At 43.5% G+C, this 14,878-nt stretch overlaps 1 protein-coding gene across 1 annotated transcript in view; it reads left to right on the top strand.

The window, feature by feature from the left end:
- The window catches only part of LOC124595922 (lachesin-like), a 1,260,474-nt gene that overhangs the window by 647,751 nt on the left and 597,845 nt on the right, over window positions 1-14,878 (top strand). The window contains exon 3 of the mRNA XM_047134840.1: window positions 10,715-10,922. Within this exon, the coding sequence (XP_046990796.1) occupies window positions 10,715-10,922 (208 nt within the window). The remainder of the gene's footprint in view (window positions 1-10,714; window positions 10,923-14,878) is intronic.

The raw sequence follows: 14,878 nt of genomic DNA, 5'->3' as shown, positions 1-14,878 counted from the left end.
TTAAACGGTTTTATGCGACTGACGTGTATAACAGTCTTTTTCTTTTTTTGGGGGGGGGGGGGGGGGGGGTAAACTGTAACTTCGCGTTGACCAGTGAGGTCATTTCCAAGCTGTTCCTGGCGTTCTAGGGCCTTCGTCTTTCCCTTTTGAAAATTCCTCCACAACTTCCAAATTTGGGGATTAAACCATCAAAGGGAGATGGCATTTTCCTACCGTATACCACCTTAAATGGCGACAAGTTCATTGCAGTGTGCACATTCTAATTACATGCACATAGTAGATATCATAAATAGGTGTCCCAATCGTCGTATCAGGGACCTACGTAATAGCTCAACATCTTTGCAATTGTCTTGTGCACGCGTTCCATTCTACTATCGGTATGCGGATGAAACGGACTCGTCTGTAACTTCTCTATACGTCTCACACGGCATAGCTGCTTCATTAAATCCGAGACAACATTCGTACCTTTGTCCGTAAGTATGGTCTCAGGCGCCCCAAACTTTAATACCCATTTGTTTACTAACACCTGTGCTACAGTACTCGCCAGGCCAAACATCGAGAAAAACGATCGATGATCGTGAGAACTTACCTATTTCCTGCCGGTGTTTTATTAAATGGCACGAGGACATACAACATCAACATAGAAAATGGACTGGACACCTCTGGTAATCTTTGCAACGGCACTTTCTGGCGCGTAATGACGGTCCTCTGCGCGCATGGACACATTTCTTAACATACTGCTCCACATCACGCTTCCTGTTCCTCTACCAAAACTGCTTTGCGTCGCACGTCACCCATCATGACCTGACAACATATGGTCGTGAGCTTGCTGCAAAACGTCCTTCCGAAAACCCTCTGTTACCACCACATTTGATCCACGCATCGTTGCTCTATACAACAAACACTCGTTCATAACAAAATGCGGCTGCGACTTAAATGGCTGACATTCTTTACCCCTTGCCTGTATCTGCTGCCACTTTTCAACGCTCTTCCATAGCGCACTTAACATTTCTGCGCTGCGATTTAACAAATCTGCATTTGCGTGTGATCTCCCAAAATTCTGGATTACCTCTTACTCGAATTCACTAATCTCAAGTGCCCACCGATTTAATCGGCTAGATGGATATTTCAAACCAATTAACAATTTCAATGCTGCAAGATTTGTCAAGATCTTAAACTTACTACCATACAGATAATATCGAATATATGTAATATCATATATGACCGCCTACATCTCTTTCTCCGTTGTCGAGTAGTTACGGTCCGCCTTATTTAACTGCCTTGAAACGTAAGCCATTAGAAGTTCCTGACCATCTACCATCTGTCCCAAAACACAAGAGACTGCCTCATTTGAAGCATCACGCGAAAGGGTAAACTGCTTTCCGAAATCCGGAAAACCCACTACTGGATCTAAAACTAACATCTATTTCAATTTTTCCGATGCTTCCTGACATTCCTGAGACCAATGGTATTTCGTGTCGTTCTTCAGCAACATGTTCAAGGGTCCGGGTATTTTCGCAAAGTCTTTCACGAACCGTCAATAATAATTACAGAGGCCAATGAACGACTGTGCCTGCTTAGTTGTTCGTGGTATCTGATAATTCTGAACTGCGTCTATAACGCGAGGATCGGCCTGTACTCCACGCTCACTAATCACGTGCCCAGATAGTTTACCTGAGTTTGCGCAAAATGGCGCTTTTCCACACTTAACTTTAAACGTGCCGATTGCAGTCTACTAAAGTCGTCCTCCAAACGTCTCACATGTTCCGGTCAATCCTATGAATAGAGAATTATGTCATCGAGACAGACCAAACAAATTTTTGGTTTTAATCCTCTCAGTTCTCCATCTTACAACAGCTGAAAAGTTGCCGGTGCGTTCTTTAGTCCAGATGGCATGCGTATGTAATGAAAATGTCTTCCTGGAACGGTAAACGCTGTTTTCGGTCTATCTTCAGGTGTCATCTCCAATTTATGGTATCCACTCCTGAGATTCATAGTTGTAAAGATCAGACACTGACCCAGATTATTCAGAGTTTCCGTGATGTTTGGAACTGGATAAGCATCCGAAATAGTTTACGTGTTTAGATATCTGTACTCACAAAATCCGTATTTTCATGTCCCGTCGCCGACTTTTGTGGTACGTTGACAATGTTTACACTCCAGGGGCTATCACTCGGTTCTGTGAGCGAATCCGGTAATTGTTGTTCAATAAATTTTTCTAGGAATGGTTGCAGCTGCTTTGCTATACGGTACGGCATCCTGTATCTTGGTGCACTATCCCCTACCGGTATGTGATGTTGCATCAGCGGGGTTGCTGGTAAGCTCCCGGTTGCACAAAATAATTCACTAAACCTCAAAAATAAGTTCTCCATAGGCATTCGATCACTGCTCTTCAAATGATTTATTCTCCCCAGTAACACTTCTTTATCGACGGTTTGTTTGTGGCTTTCCTCTAGGCTCGACCTATCGAAGTCCTCATCTTCTAAGACTGCCATAGTGGCTATTATTGCACCCTTTGACAGAGTCACCTCTTCACCACCAAAGTTATTCACACTTACCAGAATCATTTGTTTCCCGTAAATATCACTCACATGCGCTAAGCTCCAGCGATAAAACAATGCGAACTATCCAACTCTTCATTGCTTAAGAACAGTTCAACCAAATATGATGTATCCCTCGGCAAATCGGTATCCACTGAAACACACACTATCTTTCCCATACTTGCTGGTGTTTTATCCTGTTGATGGATCTTTACTGAAAACGTACGCACTTCCGTTGGTTTAACTGCAATGAAGGTGAATCTTGCGCCATTGTCTCAGCTGCAACTGTTTCCTCCAGTTGATACTAACTCAGACTGCCGGCCGTTGTGCCCGAGCGGTTCTAGGCGCTTCCGTCCGGAACCGCGCTGCTGCTACGGTCGCAGGTTCGAATCCTGCCTCGGGCATGGATGTGTGTGTGATGTCCTTAGGTTAGTTAGGTTTAAGTAGTTCTATGTCTAGGGGACTGATGACCTCAGATGTTAAGTCCCACAGTGCTCAGAGCCATCTGAACAATTTTTTGAAGTCAGACTGAGTTCTACAGCGCGTTGCAAAAGCTCAATCTCAGCGTGATGTTTGTCGAAAAAGTCTAGCCCGTGAATCACTGAATAACCTTGGCCTGTGCATGGCAACGCATCCACGCGTTCGATAAACTTAGTTTTCCCGACTAAAGGCTCCAGGACTGCCGTACCCAATGATTCCACGCTTTTATCACCAACCTCGCGTAACATATACCGCGGTGGCCCAAGTCTCCTCTTTCCCACGAGGTCCAGATTGATAACGGACACATTCGCACCCGTGTCTATAATCCGTTCATCATAAGAATAAACCTGATGTAAACAAACACAAACGCGATGATTGGTCAGAAACCGTAGAACACGTACACTGGTGTTGTTACACTTATGTATTAGATATCTTATAACTAAGTTAATTTAAATGAAATTTTAAGATATTCAAATGTGTTAAAAGCCATCAACGTTTTTCTTAAGCACGCTTTAACTACGTAGTTTTTATTTCAAAAATCGTGTACAGTCACAGCCTCTGCAGCGTTGTACTCTGATTGTCGCCCTGTTAATGCGCCGTATGAAAATGGCTGAGGCTGCTTTCTGTTTTGTAGTGAAACACGCGCGTGGAGCACAGTTAAAAAGTGCCGAAAAACAGGCTGTTCTTATCGTTTTCCATAAATTTACGGAGATAATCGGCTTTGAAGTTTTCCCGGGCTGTGTATACTGCATTTGTTGACTAACTCCAGATTGAACGTGTAGCGCAGTTGGTAGCGTAATTGACTGTGCCCAGCATGCGAGTATTTGTGCGTTCGGTCTAATCTCCGGAGTATCATTTCTTTTTCTCGTTCAATTTGAAATACCGGCCTAATTATAAAACTCATCATCACTTTTATGAATAATGCACGTCTTCTTGTTTCTAAATTAATATTGGATGCGAAATTCCTGTTTCCATTTCAAATACAAATTCTTAATTGATATTTTGCGGAAGACTGTTCCCGTTCATAAAAATTTTTTGAAATTAAGAAAACATAAGAATTTAATTTTTAAGGCAGAAATGATAAACCAAATCACCCGCCAGGTTAGCCGAGAGCGCTAATGCGCAGCTTCCTAGTGTCGGGTAGGCGCGCCAGCCCCGGATGTTTCCGCCAGCCGGATTAACGACGTGGGCCGGTGTGCCGGCCAGCCTGGATGTTGTTTTAGGCGGTTGTCCACATCCCTCTAGGTGAATACCGAGCTGGTCCCCACGTCCCGCCTCAGTTACACGATTCACAGACATTTGAAACACATCTGAACTTTTCCATGATTGACTGGGTGTTGTGTGATGTCCTTAGGTTAGTTAGGTTTAAGTAGTTCTAAGTTCTAGGGGTCTGACGACCATAGATGTTAAGTCCCATAGTGCTCAGAGCCATTTTTTTCCATGATTTACACTGGACGCAGACAGATGGGGTACTCGGATGCCATCCCAAGGGGTACAGGGAGGCGGCAGGAAGGGCATCCGGCCACCCTTTCACATTAACATGCCAAATCCGATTTAACCAAGCCAACCCCGCGCAAAATGTGGGACAAAGGCGCAAGCGATAGAACAGAAAAAAAAATGAGAAACCAAATCCTCTTTATCTGGACTATGTCCATTGTCTTATACCTCAGGGGTACATAAGTATCTAGAAACAAGAAAAACTATCATTTTCACAGCATCGAGCACATCATACAATCCTGCATTTTGACGTTTGCTACTGTACCATTACAATATGAACGCAACAGAACTGATCTAGAGACAAGCTGCGGGATTTGGCCCGAGAAGTAAACAGACTGTTAAGCTGCCAGACGTACTGAAACTAACGCACGCAGCCGAATGATGGCGGGATATAGGACGGCTCGTCATAAAATAAGAGAAAATGCTGCGCCTGGTTGGCTTCATGGATTGTGTTGTTGATAGGCTCGTTATCAACGTAGCAGGTGACACTTCCAGAACTGAAATGTGTTTCTCGGATTTGGAAAAGGAAGGAGTTAAGAGATTGCCAGACGACTGACTATAAGTAATACCTTCAGTGGTTCAATATTTAACTATACGGTGAAATCCTTCAGTACCCTCTTATGTTACACACAGCTTATGCAGAAGAATTACCCTATGGTTAATTCGGGAATTTTCATCATTCTTGTTTTTAATAAAAACGATAACGTGTTGCGGTTTTCATCTAGACGTCTAAGGAGAATATTGTGGGAGATTTGCAGTGTGTTATTTCATTCTACTTGAAAATTAAATGACATTCGTAGTCGAATTGCTTCTCTGCTAGCCTCTTTTTACGTGTGAACTGCAGCTGGCCACGTCACTGCAGGCTAGTTGTACCAGCTGATGGGCCAGTGCTGTCCAAGTTAAATGAGCTGGTAAAGCTGTTGTCCCGTACTATCGCTAAGTCGATGTGCGGGTAACGCACAACACGATACGTACCCTTATTATCGTACTTGACAGTACTCTAGACAGCTTGGCTGCAGTCCCACGTGAAACGGAAATCCAATGAGATTTCAGCAAACGTGGAGGAATACATAGTGTAATGTTTACATCAGGTTTATTCTTATGATGAACGGATTATACCAAAAATCTCTGTTTTATGCCACTCACTAAACTCATTCCGTCTATACTAATTTGTGTTACGGTCTATGGGGACTGCATTCCGATGGTTGAAGCAATCTCATTTGCGTTTAACGGCTGCTTCCCTTTCTGGTGCTGTCCACCGTTCCTACCTTTGCACTGAAACGCCCGGTGGCCCCCTATGCTACACGCATAGCACTCTGGTTGCTTACACTGCCTCCTTACACGCCCCTCACAACTACATCTGTAACATTGACTTCAGAAACGAACACGCAATGGTTTAGTCTCTGCTTTGTGGCTGTATCCACCTCCTCTACAAATATTGCGAGCCTAAGAGCTGATCCTAAGTCGTCTGAGTTCTCCATCTGTACCCTCTGTGACATTTCAGCGGGTTTACCACGCAAGAAAACATCCACTGCTCTATTTTCTGCCTCCTGTAACAGTACCCTATAAGCTTCTGGGTTCTGGGTCCGTACGTACAGGTAAGTCTTTGAATTTAGCTTACTGGCTCTATCCGTGAATTCTTCCACAGACTCGTTGTACGGCATCGACAACGTAATTAATTTCTCCCGAAAAAATCGCTCACTGTTCTGGTTTTGGTACGGCTGGCACAATCCCGAGACCCACAACAGGAACGTAAGTGGTTTACTCAATGTCTCGTGCTAAACAACATATGCTTTGGCGTCCCCTGCCAAATGCATATTAGTAACATACAGAGTTACTTCATCTGACTACCCATGTGCTTCCGCAACGTTCCTAATATCCTTAACGAAAATTGTCACGTCCTCCATTGCCTTGCCCGACAAGGGATCAATCAGTGCGACCTTTGCCAGGTCACACGGGACAGAAGGTACTCTCAATCCAGACTTACTATCCCGTGGCTCTGATTGCGACTGATCACGACTCTCTTTACTAGCCTCAAACTCACAATTAAGTTCGAAATTTCTTTCCTTCACACTATGAAAGAGCTCTCAAAATGCTTGTACTTGCGGAGTTAAAGCAGCAACTACATCTCCGGCAGTAGCACGTGTTTCAACTTTTTTGCGTGCTCTACATCCACCTCAATGCAACCGATTTTTTGAGAAAAAGACATATTACAAACACACATTCAATTCTACAAAAAAATAAATAAAAAATAAACACAAATTAATTCCTCCGGCGAGTCATCATCCATCTGCACTCAATACAACTACTAGACAGATGATCAGTACGCTTATATGCAGAAGAAACAGCTGCTACAGCTCTGGTACACGGTAACTATTCGCAGAAAAATTGCAGAATGGACATCTCACTGGCACTAAATTATGACGTCCACCGTTACCTCTAAACAAAGGTATGTCCATGGGTTCCTGTTACTTCATAAAAGTAACTCTAACACACAACTATCTCTGACAACGATAGCAAACATAAAAAATATAAATAAAACTTAGACTCACCGCCTCACATTGTGCTGAGCTGGTACCTACGTCAACTGCCACTGCCTCACTAACCGCTCACCATAAACAACTGTCGCACCAAAACCTAGCGCTGGACTTGGACGGACACTTTCCGACACAACGTATTTTGCTGGAAAGCGAACTGACCACGCCGGCCGCGGTGGGCGTGCGGTTCTAGGCACTTCAGTCCGGAACCGCATGACTGCTACGGTCGCAGGTTCGAATCCTGCCTCGGGCATGGATGTGTGTGATGTCCTTAGGTTAGTCAGGTTTAAGTAGTTCTAAGTTCGGGGGGACTAATGACCTCAGATGTTGAGTTCCATAGTGCTCAGAGCCATTTGAACCATTTTTGAACTGATCACTTCCTGACCCCACGAGCTCAGGGGTTGTAATATACCAGCACTACCAAGAAGTTTGGGCGAGAGAGATGACTTACGCCGAAGCGTGCACAGAAACACAGACAAGTGTGTCATTGACTTTATTACATTCAAGATAAACAGTGGGCCTTCTACTGAACTCGGCGATGGCACCGCGCACCTTGCGTGCTTTGGAACCAACGCGAACGCCGCAATCTGCGGCGTCGGCGTCCGGTTGCCCAGCCTTGCTGACGCAGCGATCCACTCGCGCCACGGCAAAGTGGCCGCCGCGTACGTTAACTGCGCCTGGTAGCCAGGGACAGGACTGACTGCTCCCTCAAGACCGACTCGCAGCCCCCATGTACTGCGTCGAAGGGAAGCCGCCGATCTCCGTCGTTGTAGTGAACCTTAGAAGCTCCTCCCGAACGCTCAGGGCAGCTCGTTCAGTGCCCGTAGTCAGCGCTGCACCCGGGAGGCCGCGAATTCGCGTCCCGGACCGCCGGACGATGTCATCCAGAGAGCGGATGCCAGCAGATGTCTCGCTCCTCGCGCCTGTGTAGGGTGATTTCTTCACATTTGTACACAGCGCCGGCCGGGTCGTGCCTTCTAGCCTGCGAACGGTGTCGTAACCTGCCTGACAGAATCGTTCCCAAATATCAACGCGCCTGCCTTCCGATGTGCCAATCGCTCTCTTAACTACTACCTTCCAGCCACGGCTGCTCGAAATTTATAAGAATTTCCAAAATCTATGCCTGTAATTATTCGTGGTGCAACAACTCGAGGTTTTTATACACAACAAGCTGATTGGAGTACAACTATTACATGAAAATTCAATTTCTTTAAAGGATTTTCAAATACTTTAAAGGGATACAGGGTAATGCAAACAACAGTTATACAATCCACTTCCATTTCTCGTTTTCACGAGATAACTTTTATAAATAGTAGTATATTCCGCATTTCATATGGGTGTGTGGATACTTTTTAACCGATAGTGTATTTGTTTTAATAATAGCCGTTCCATAGCTATACGATTTTTATTTTGCTAAGTTTTCCTTACTGCTATTGTGCGCCGGGCTGAGATTTCTCGATAGCAACGGTGACGATGTCTGATCCCAGACCATTGTCGTAAGCTGTAAAGCTTCAATTTTATTTTCATTTTATTTTCTATACTGTAAATCTGAAAATGGTCGGTGGTGACCGAAATCGTTCGAAACTTAACGTTATTTTGTGGACAGTAAAATAGTTTTCAAAATGATTTACGAAGTGATTGGCGTCGTCTTTGCCGGCTAATATATGTGGCCATGTGTGTTGTTTCGGCCATATCCGACAGAACAGACACTGCTCAAATATACACACTTTTGTGCGAACGTGACGGCTCCTTGACGTATGTTTCAGTGCGGAAGCACTAATATCGTCAGAACTCCTACGGGAATCAATAATTTGCAAGATGGAAGGTAATGGACGAAAGACACTGCAAGTCGGTGTGCGATAAGTTGGAAATTTCGGTCGCGGACTGTGTCCGGAAGGTCAAAGCGCTCAAGAGTCCCGGTCCGGCACAAATTTTCAGTTTTTCCATTGTATTGCCACATTTCCCTGTGTGGCTGGAAGTCTTGAGTTTCCCATCCGACCTTTCCTTCTCTCTGCCTATCCTCTACTTCATATACACTGATGAGCCAAAACATCATGAACACTACCCACCGAGCGGTCTAGGGCGCCTTGCACGGTCCGCGCAGCTCCCCCCGTCGGAGGTCCGAGTCCTCCCTCGGGCGTGGGTGTGTGTGTTGTCTTAGTGTATGTTAGATTAATTAGTGCGTATGCTTATGGAAGAGAGACGAATAGGCAAACATAAAGAAGATACGGGACGCGGGAATCCTGCGGCTGGAACCGAGAATCTCTGAAATGGTGAAGTTGGTCGCCTGTTGGCGAACTACTCTCGTGAGCTCCTTTGGGCAGTGGTTTAAGGATGGTGAAATAACGAGTAGATCGTATGGTATTGGACGACCACGTCTCATCACAAAAGGTGGAGATCGGAGGATCGCTCACAGGCAGCGATCTGTGGCAGATCTGATGACGGAGTACAATGCTAGTGCAGGCACACGTGTTTCGGAGAACACCGTTCAAAGGTCACTTCTATGTGTTCCTTTGTTGACCCAACGACACCGTCAGCTATGCAACGCTGAGTTTTCACCGTCGATCAATAGAAATGTGTCGCCTGTCGAATGAATCGCATTTCTTGTGACGCCAGGACGATGACTGTGTCCTTACGCGCTGTCATCCAACCATCATGGCTGCACGAAACGTATACCGCGCCAAAGATGCAGGCTTGTGAGGGCAGAACTATGCTGTTCGGTACACTGAGTTGTGGTTCCATGGATTCTGTGGAGGTATCACAAGCTGGGAAATGGTCACGAATTGAACAAGAAATGGTTCAAATGGCTCTGAGCACTATGGGACTTCTGAGGTCATCAGTCGCCTAGAACTTAGAACTACTTGAACCTAACTAACCTATCACACACATCCATGCCCGAGGCAGCCGAGGCAGGATTCGAACCTGCGACCGTAACGGTCGCGCGGTTCCAGACCGTAGCGCCTAGAACCGCTCGGCCACTCCGGCCGGGCACGAATTGAACAGTGACCTGAAAATAGAATAAATTTCCTTTACTTCACGTCTATGGTCACAACTTTCCGAGACTACTTGTTTCGGTCAGTAGTGACCGAAACAGGTCTGAAGATAGTTATTGCTGACCGAAACTGATAGTGTGAGGACTTAAACATTTATAACCATAGACGTAAAGTAAAGGAAATTTATTCTGTGGTGGTAATCGAAGGCTTCATGACAGCATCGCACCATGCTTGAAGTCCCTCGCACCCTACGGCGATGGCATCTTCCAGCAGGTTAACTCTCCGTGTTACAAGGTCAGAATCGTCCTACAGTGGTTTGAGCGGCATTATAGTCATATTTAAGTCTTGTCCAGAAGATGTGCCTGATCTGTACTCACTAGAACACTATCGGTAGCCAGCTGCGTACCCATAAACCACCATCCAGTACTTTTCTGGAATTGCTTGATCTGTGCTTGGACATCTGCTGCCGCATACTTCTGGAATCCTGTCAAGGACTTGTAGAATCCATGACAAGTGGGATCTCTGCTGTACTGTCTTTGAAAAGTGGAGCAACACGGTATTAAGCAGGTGGTCATAATATGTTAGCTCATCTGTGTAAATAGTGTTACGGTTTCTGGATGTAGCCGATCAGCACTGTATATGCGAGTTCTTTCCGTTCCGCTTCTAGGTGGCGTGGCTGCGCGTCGACACACAGACGATCCTGACGATTGCGACGCACGTGATCACCAAAAACCACCGCATCGGCGTCACCCACAGCGACCTGCACACGTGGCAGCTGCACGTACGGGACGTCCGGGAGTCCGACCGCGGCTGGTACATGTGCCAGATCAACACAGACCCCATGAAGAGTCAAGTCGGCTACCTGCAAGTGGTCGGTGAGTAGATGCACACATCCATTTCCCTCATGTAAATAGACTTGAATTTTTACATTCTGAAATGACACTTCGAGAAGTCTTGTAAAGTTATTTGCTCAATTGAAAACGTATGAATTAATATCCGTATAATCGTCTAAATCAGGATGTGCAACATAAGGTGTGCGAGCCATAAATGGCCTGCCATAGCCTGAAAATGCTGTTTTTTCAGACATATCAGTAAGGGAATCAACTTTGATGAGTAATAGCATGACACATATGATTGTAAAACGCCACCGCATTATTCATCAACAACAGTTGTGTGCCGAAGTTCTCGAGTTGAAGAATGTGACCGGAAAGGTAGTGTGGATGGTCAGTTTCAAACCCCGCGCAAGAGGACTAAATCATAGACAATTTCAGAGACGGGATATCATGATATCATACACTACAGCCGAATTCGCTGGCGCAGCAGATCGGTAACGCTCACACGGTTTTATTCTATTTTGGGAGAAATAAAAATCTTTAAGAGCGGCAAAGGAAAAGGTATGATTTTTAGAGAATGAATAATGGTTGAATTCTCTTGCTTTTTTAGTTGACGTAGCTAAATATCTTGCTGACCTAAATCTAAAACTTAAGAGTTTTAGATTTATAAATCAGCTTCGTGTATAAACGGATGGACATAAACAAGTACTTATTAAAAAACTTATCTTGTTCGAGAAACAGATAGGGGAAAGATAGTTGTGTCACTGGGAGACCACGTATTTGAGAAATCAAGAGACACTGGATTTGGACAAGTATGTTTCTTTGCTGCAAAAAATAAGGAAAGGGTTTCAGGAAAGATCACAGATTTTAAAAATCAAGGACCCTATGTGAAAGTGTGCCAAAGTCCTTTAGAGGTTAAGAATAAAGCCATGTTGCGCCTACAGATGGAATAAAGATTCAGTTTTTAAAATCAAGAGTTCTATATTAACATGTTCCAAAATCTTTTAAAGACTGAAGCCATGTTACGCCTACAGATGGAGCTGATTGAACTTAAAAGTATTGAAAGCCTTCAAACAGCCCGCCATAATTTCCTGAAGAATGGACTGATAGAATTTTACAAAAAATATATCAAACCCAGTCAGTATTCCAACATATCCAAGTTAACACTTCTACAGGAACCATATATATTACCGAGCAGTTTTTTCCACGTGTGAAAAATGTATAACCTGAAACTAGATCTTCGCTAATAGAGCGAAGTTCTCAGAATGTCGACATCATAGAATATATCTCCAGAATATCGTGGGACTCTGAAAAAAGGTCTGTTTAAGTTTTCGATTGATTCGCTTTACTTTTCACTAACTTTAAGTTTCATATTACGTTTGAAATATTCCAATACAAGAAATTTTTCCTGCCTACCTAGAAAAGTTGTTTAATTTCCATTGGTTCAGTTTCTTTACAAAATATTTTTTGGCTGGTCCGCCATGGTCATAAAAGTTAACAATGCAGCCCACTTCGAAATTTACTTTGACACTAAGTATCTAAATAATAATGCTTTAGCCGTTTGATTGTTATTTAAATTTTTTGTAACTCTGTTGGAGTTTCGGCTCTGTAGACGTTTTCAAGTGATTCATTGTAGTCTTCTCGAAATCAGTTACACTGAGTGCTATAGCACATCTCAAGAACATCACATTCATGGTTGAAGATCAGGCTGTCTCTATGTGAAGGATGTTATGTTCTAGACTTGTGCTGCTTTTTACCATCTGTCTGCTGACTGGTTTGATGCGACCAAACCTGAATTTTGCTCCTGTGCCAACCTAACTTAAAGCTAACGTCCACAATTATTTGTTACATAAATTCCAATATTTGCCTTTCCTCTGTTACCTCCGTCTGGTGCCGTGAAGGTTGTTCCTTGATGTCTCAATACATCTTTTATCATCCTGTCCCACCATTTAGTCGGTGTTCTCCACATATTCCTTTCCTCCCCGAATGCACGAAGAACCACCTCATTCATTACTAATTCTGAACATCTTTCTATTAAAAAATCGCATCCCAAACTCTTAATTTCAGTTTTTTCTACTGTCCATGACTCACTTACATACAATTCTATGCTCTAAATGTATACTGTTTGAAATTTCTTCCTGAAATTAAGGCCTATGTTTCATACAAATGGACTTCTTCCAGCGACGAATGCCCTCACATCCTGTGCTAATCTGATTATTTCGTTCTTCCTGCTTAATCCTTCATGAGAAAATTCGCTGCCACGATAGCGGAATTCCTTCAGTTCGTGACAAGAGTCGAAGAGGCATTAGTATCCAAAAGGAAATAAAAATGAGGAAGCATTATTATTTAATCTCTTAATAATCGTAAAATCATCTGTACAATCGAGTGCACTTGTTTTATGTCCTCTTTGAGTAGAGAAATGAATGTGGGGAGAAGGTTTCGGTGTGCTATATCCACTATTTATAAAGTAGAATTATAGTTTATTTTAGGCTTACCAATGATTCAATAAAGCAAAATCATGACCCACTGCTTGTATGTCGACAGATACAGCGTCCACACCAATAATAACACAAAACGTAGGCGCATAATATCGAGGGCCACATACACAATGGAGAAACGGACTCTTTTGACAACTGTAGCAAAAATGCATTAAACTAAAGGACGATTTAGCACTCAGTATTTTCTGTAAACGCACACACGGACATATACTAACCATATTACGCATTTAGGGCTCCACGGCTGTCAGATATTAAATAATGTTTATCTTCCACAGCTCTTACGTTGCAAATGACTTTCAACAGCTGCCGTGGTCGCTGAAATGTCATACAACACAAATGACGCCTTTCCATATTGCGCACATAGTTGTAGCGTAAAAGAATTCTAATTTTTAATGGATGAGTTAGTAGTATTGTATACACGAGAAATCAACAATAATAGTAACTCTACGATGATGTGCTTAGGGATAGAAGGTTATTACTCATTCCAGAGATGTCAGAAATGTGGTAAATCCGCTAGTCCCATAGATGACCCTTTCGGCACCACTCTCCTAATATTTCACTTCAGATTTGGCAGACTGCCGTCAAGAAAATTCAAGGTGGTGGAAAACAGCACCATATTCCCTATGTAGAAATGATGGCACATAAAAAATGTTTTTTTCTTCCCCCACTCTACTGTCTGGTTTGGTACAGCCCACTACGAATTCCTGTTTTATGCCAAACTCTTCATATCAGAGTAACACTTGCACCCTTCGTCCTGAATTATTTGTTGTGTATATGAGAATCTCTATTTTTCCCTAGAGTTTTTACCCCCAACAGCTCCATTTAGTGCCTTCGATGCCCGATGTCTTAACACGTGTCCCATCATCCTGTCCGTTCTTCTTGTCAGTGTTTCACACGTACTTCTTTTTTCGTTCAGTCTGTGAAAAACCGCCTCATTCCTTGTCTTATAAGTGCTTCTGTAGAGGAAGACATAGATTGGAATACATCAATCAAATAATTGAGGACGTAGGTTGCAATTGCTATTCAGAGATGAAAAGGTTGATTCGAGTCGGGTCGCACCAAATCAGTTGGAAAGCTGATGCTTTCAGCTATTCAATTTTTTATGTCTTCCATGCGCAGTCCTTCACGTATTACTTTTCTTCCAACGAAAATATACTTCGTGGTCATTCGTCAAATTAAAATAACAGTAAATTTGAGTAATTCAATTTCAGTGGTGTGTTTTTGGGTGTACAGTTAGGTTGTTGACGCAACGAACAACTCGATTGTACGTCCGAAAAACCACCATTAACAATATTGCCAAGAAAACATCATATCACACTTTTGCAAGATTAAAATAGCAGCAAAGTATTCCCTTTTCTTAAGAGCCTTGAACATCGATTTCTGCCAGAGAGGTGTAGTATACACTCCGCAAGTCACTTTGCAATGCGCGATACAGGGTTAAGATGTTGTGACTTACGGAAAGGAGCAGCTCTGTTGCTACAACGCACTTCATGTAGTTGA

The sequence above is a fragment of the Schistocerca americana genome, chromosome 1 (genome assembly GCF_021461395.2).
Source record: "Schistocerca americana isolate TAMUIC-IGC-003095 chromosome 1, iqSchAmer2.1, whole genome shotgun sequence".
Classification (NCBI taxonomy): Eukaryota; Metazoa; Arthropoda; class Insecta; order Orthoptera; family Acrididae; genus Schistocerca; species Schistocerca americana.
Note: the sequence above shows the minus strand (reverse complement) of the source record. Positions and strands in the feature narration are given on the sequence as shown.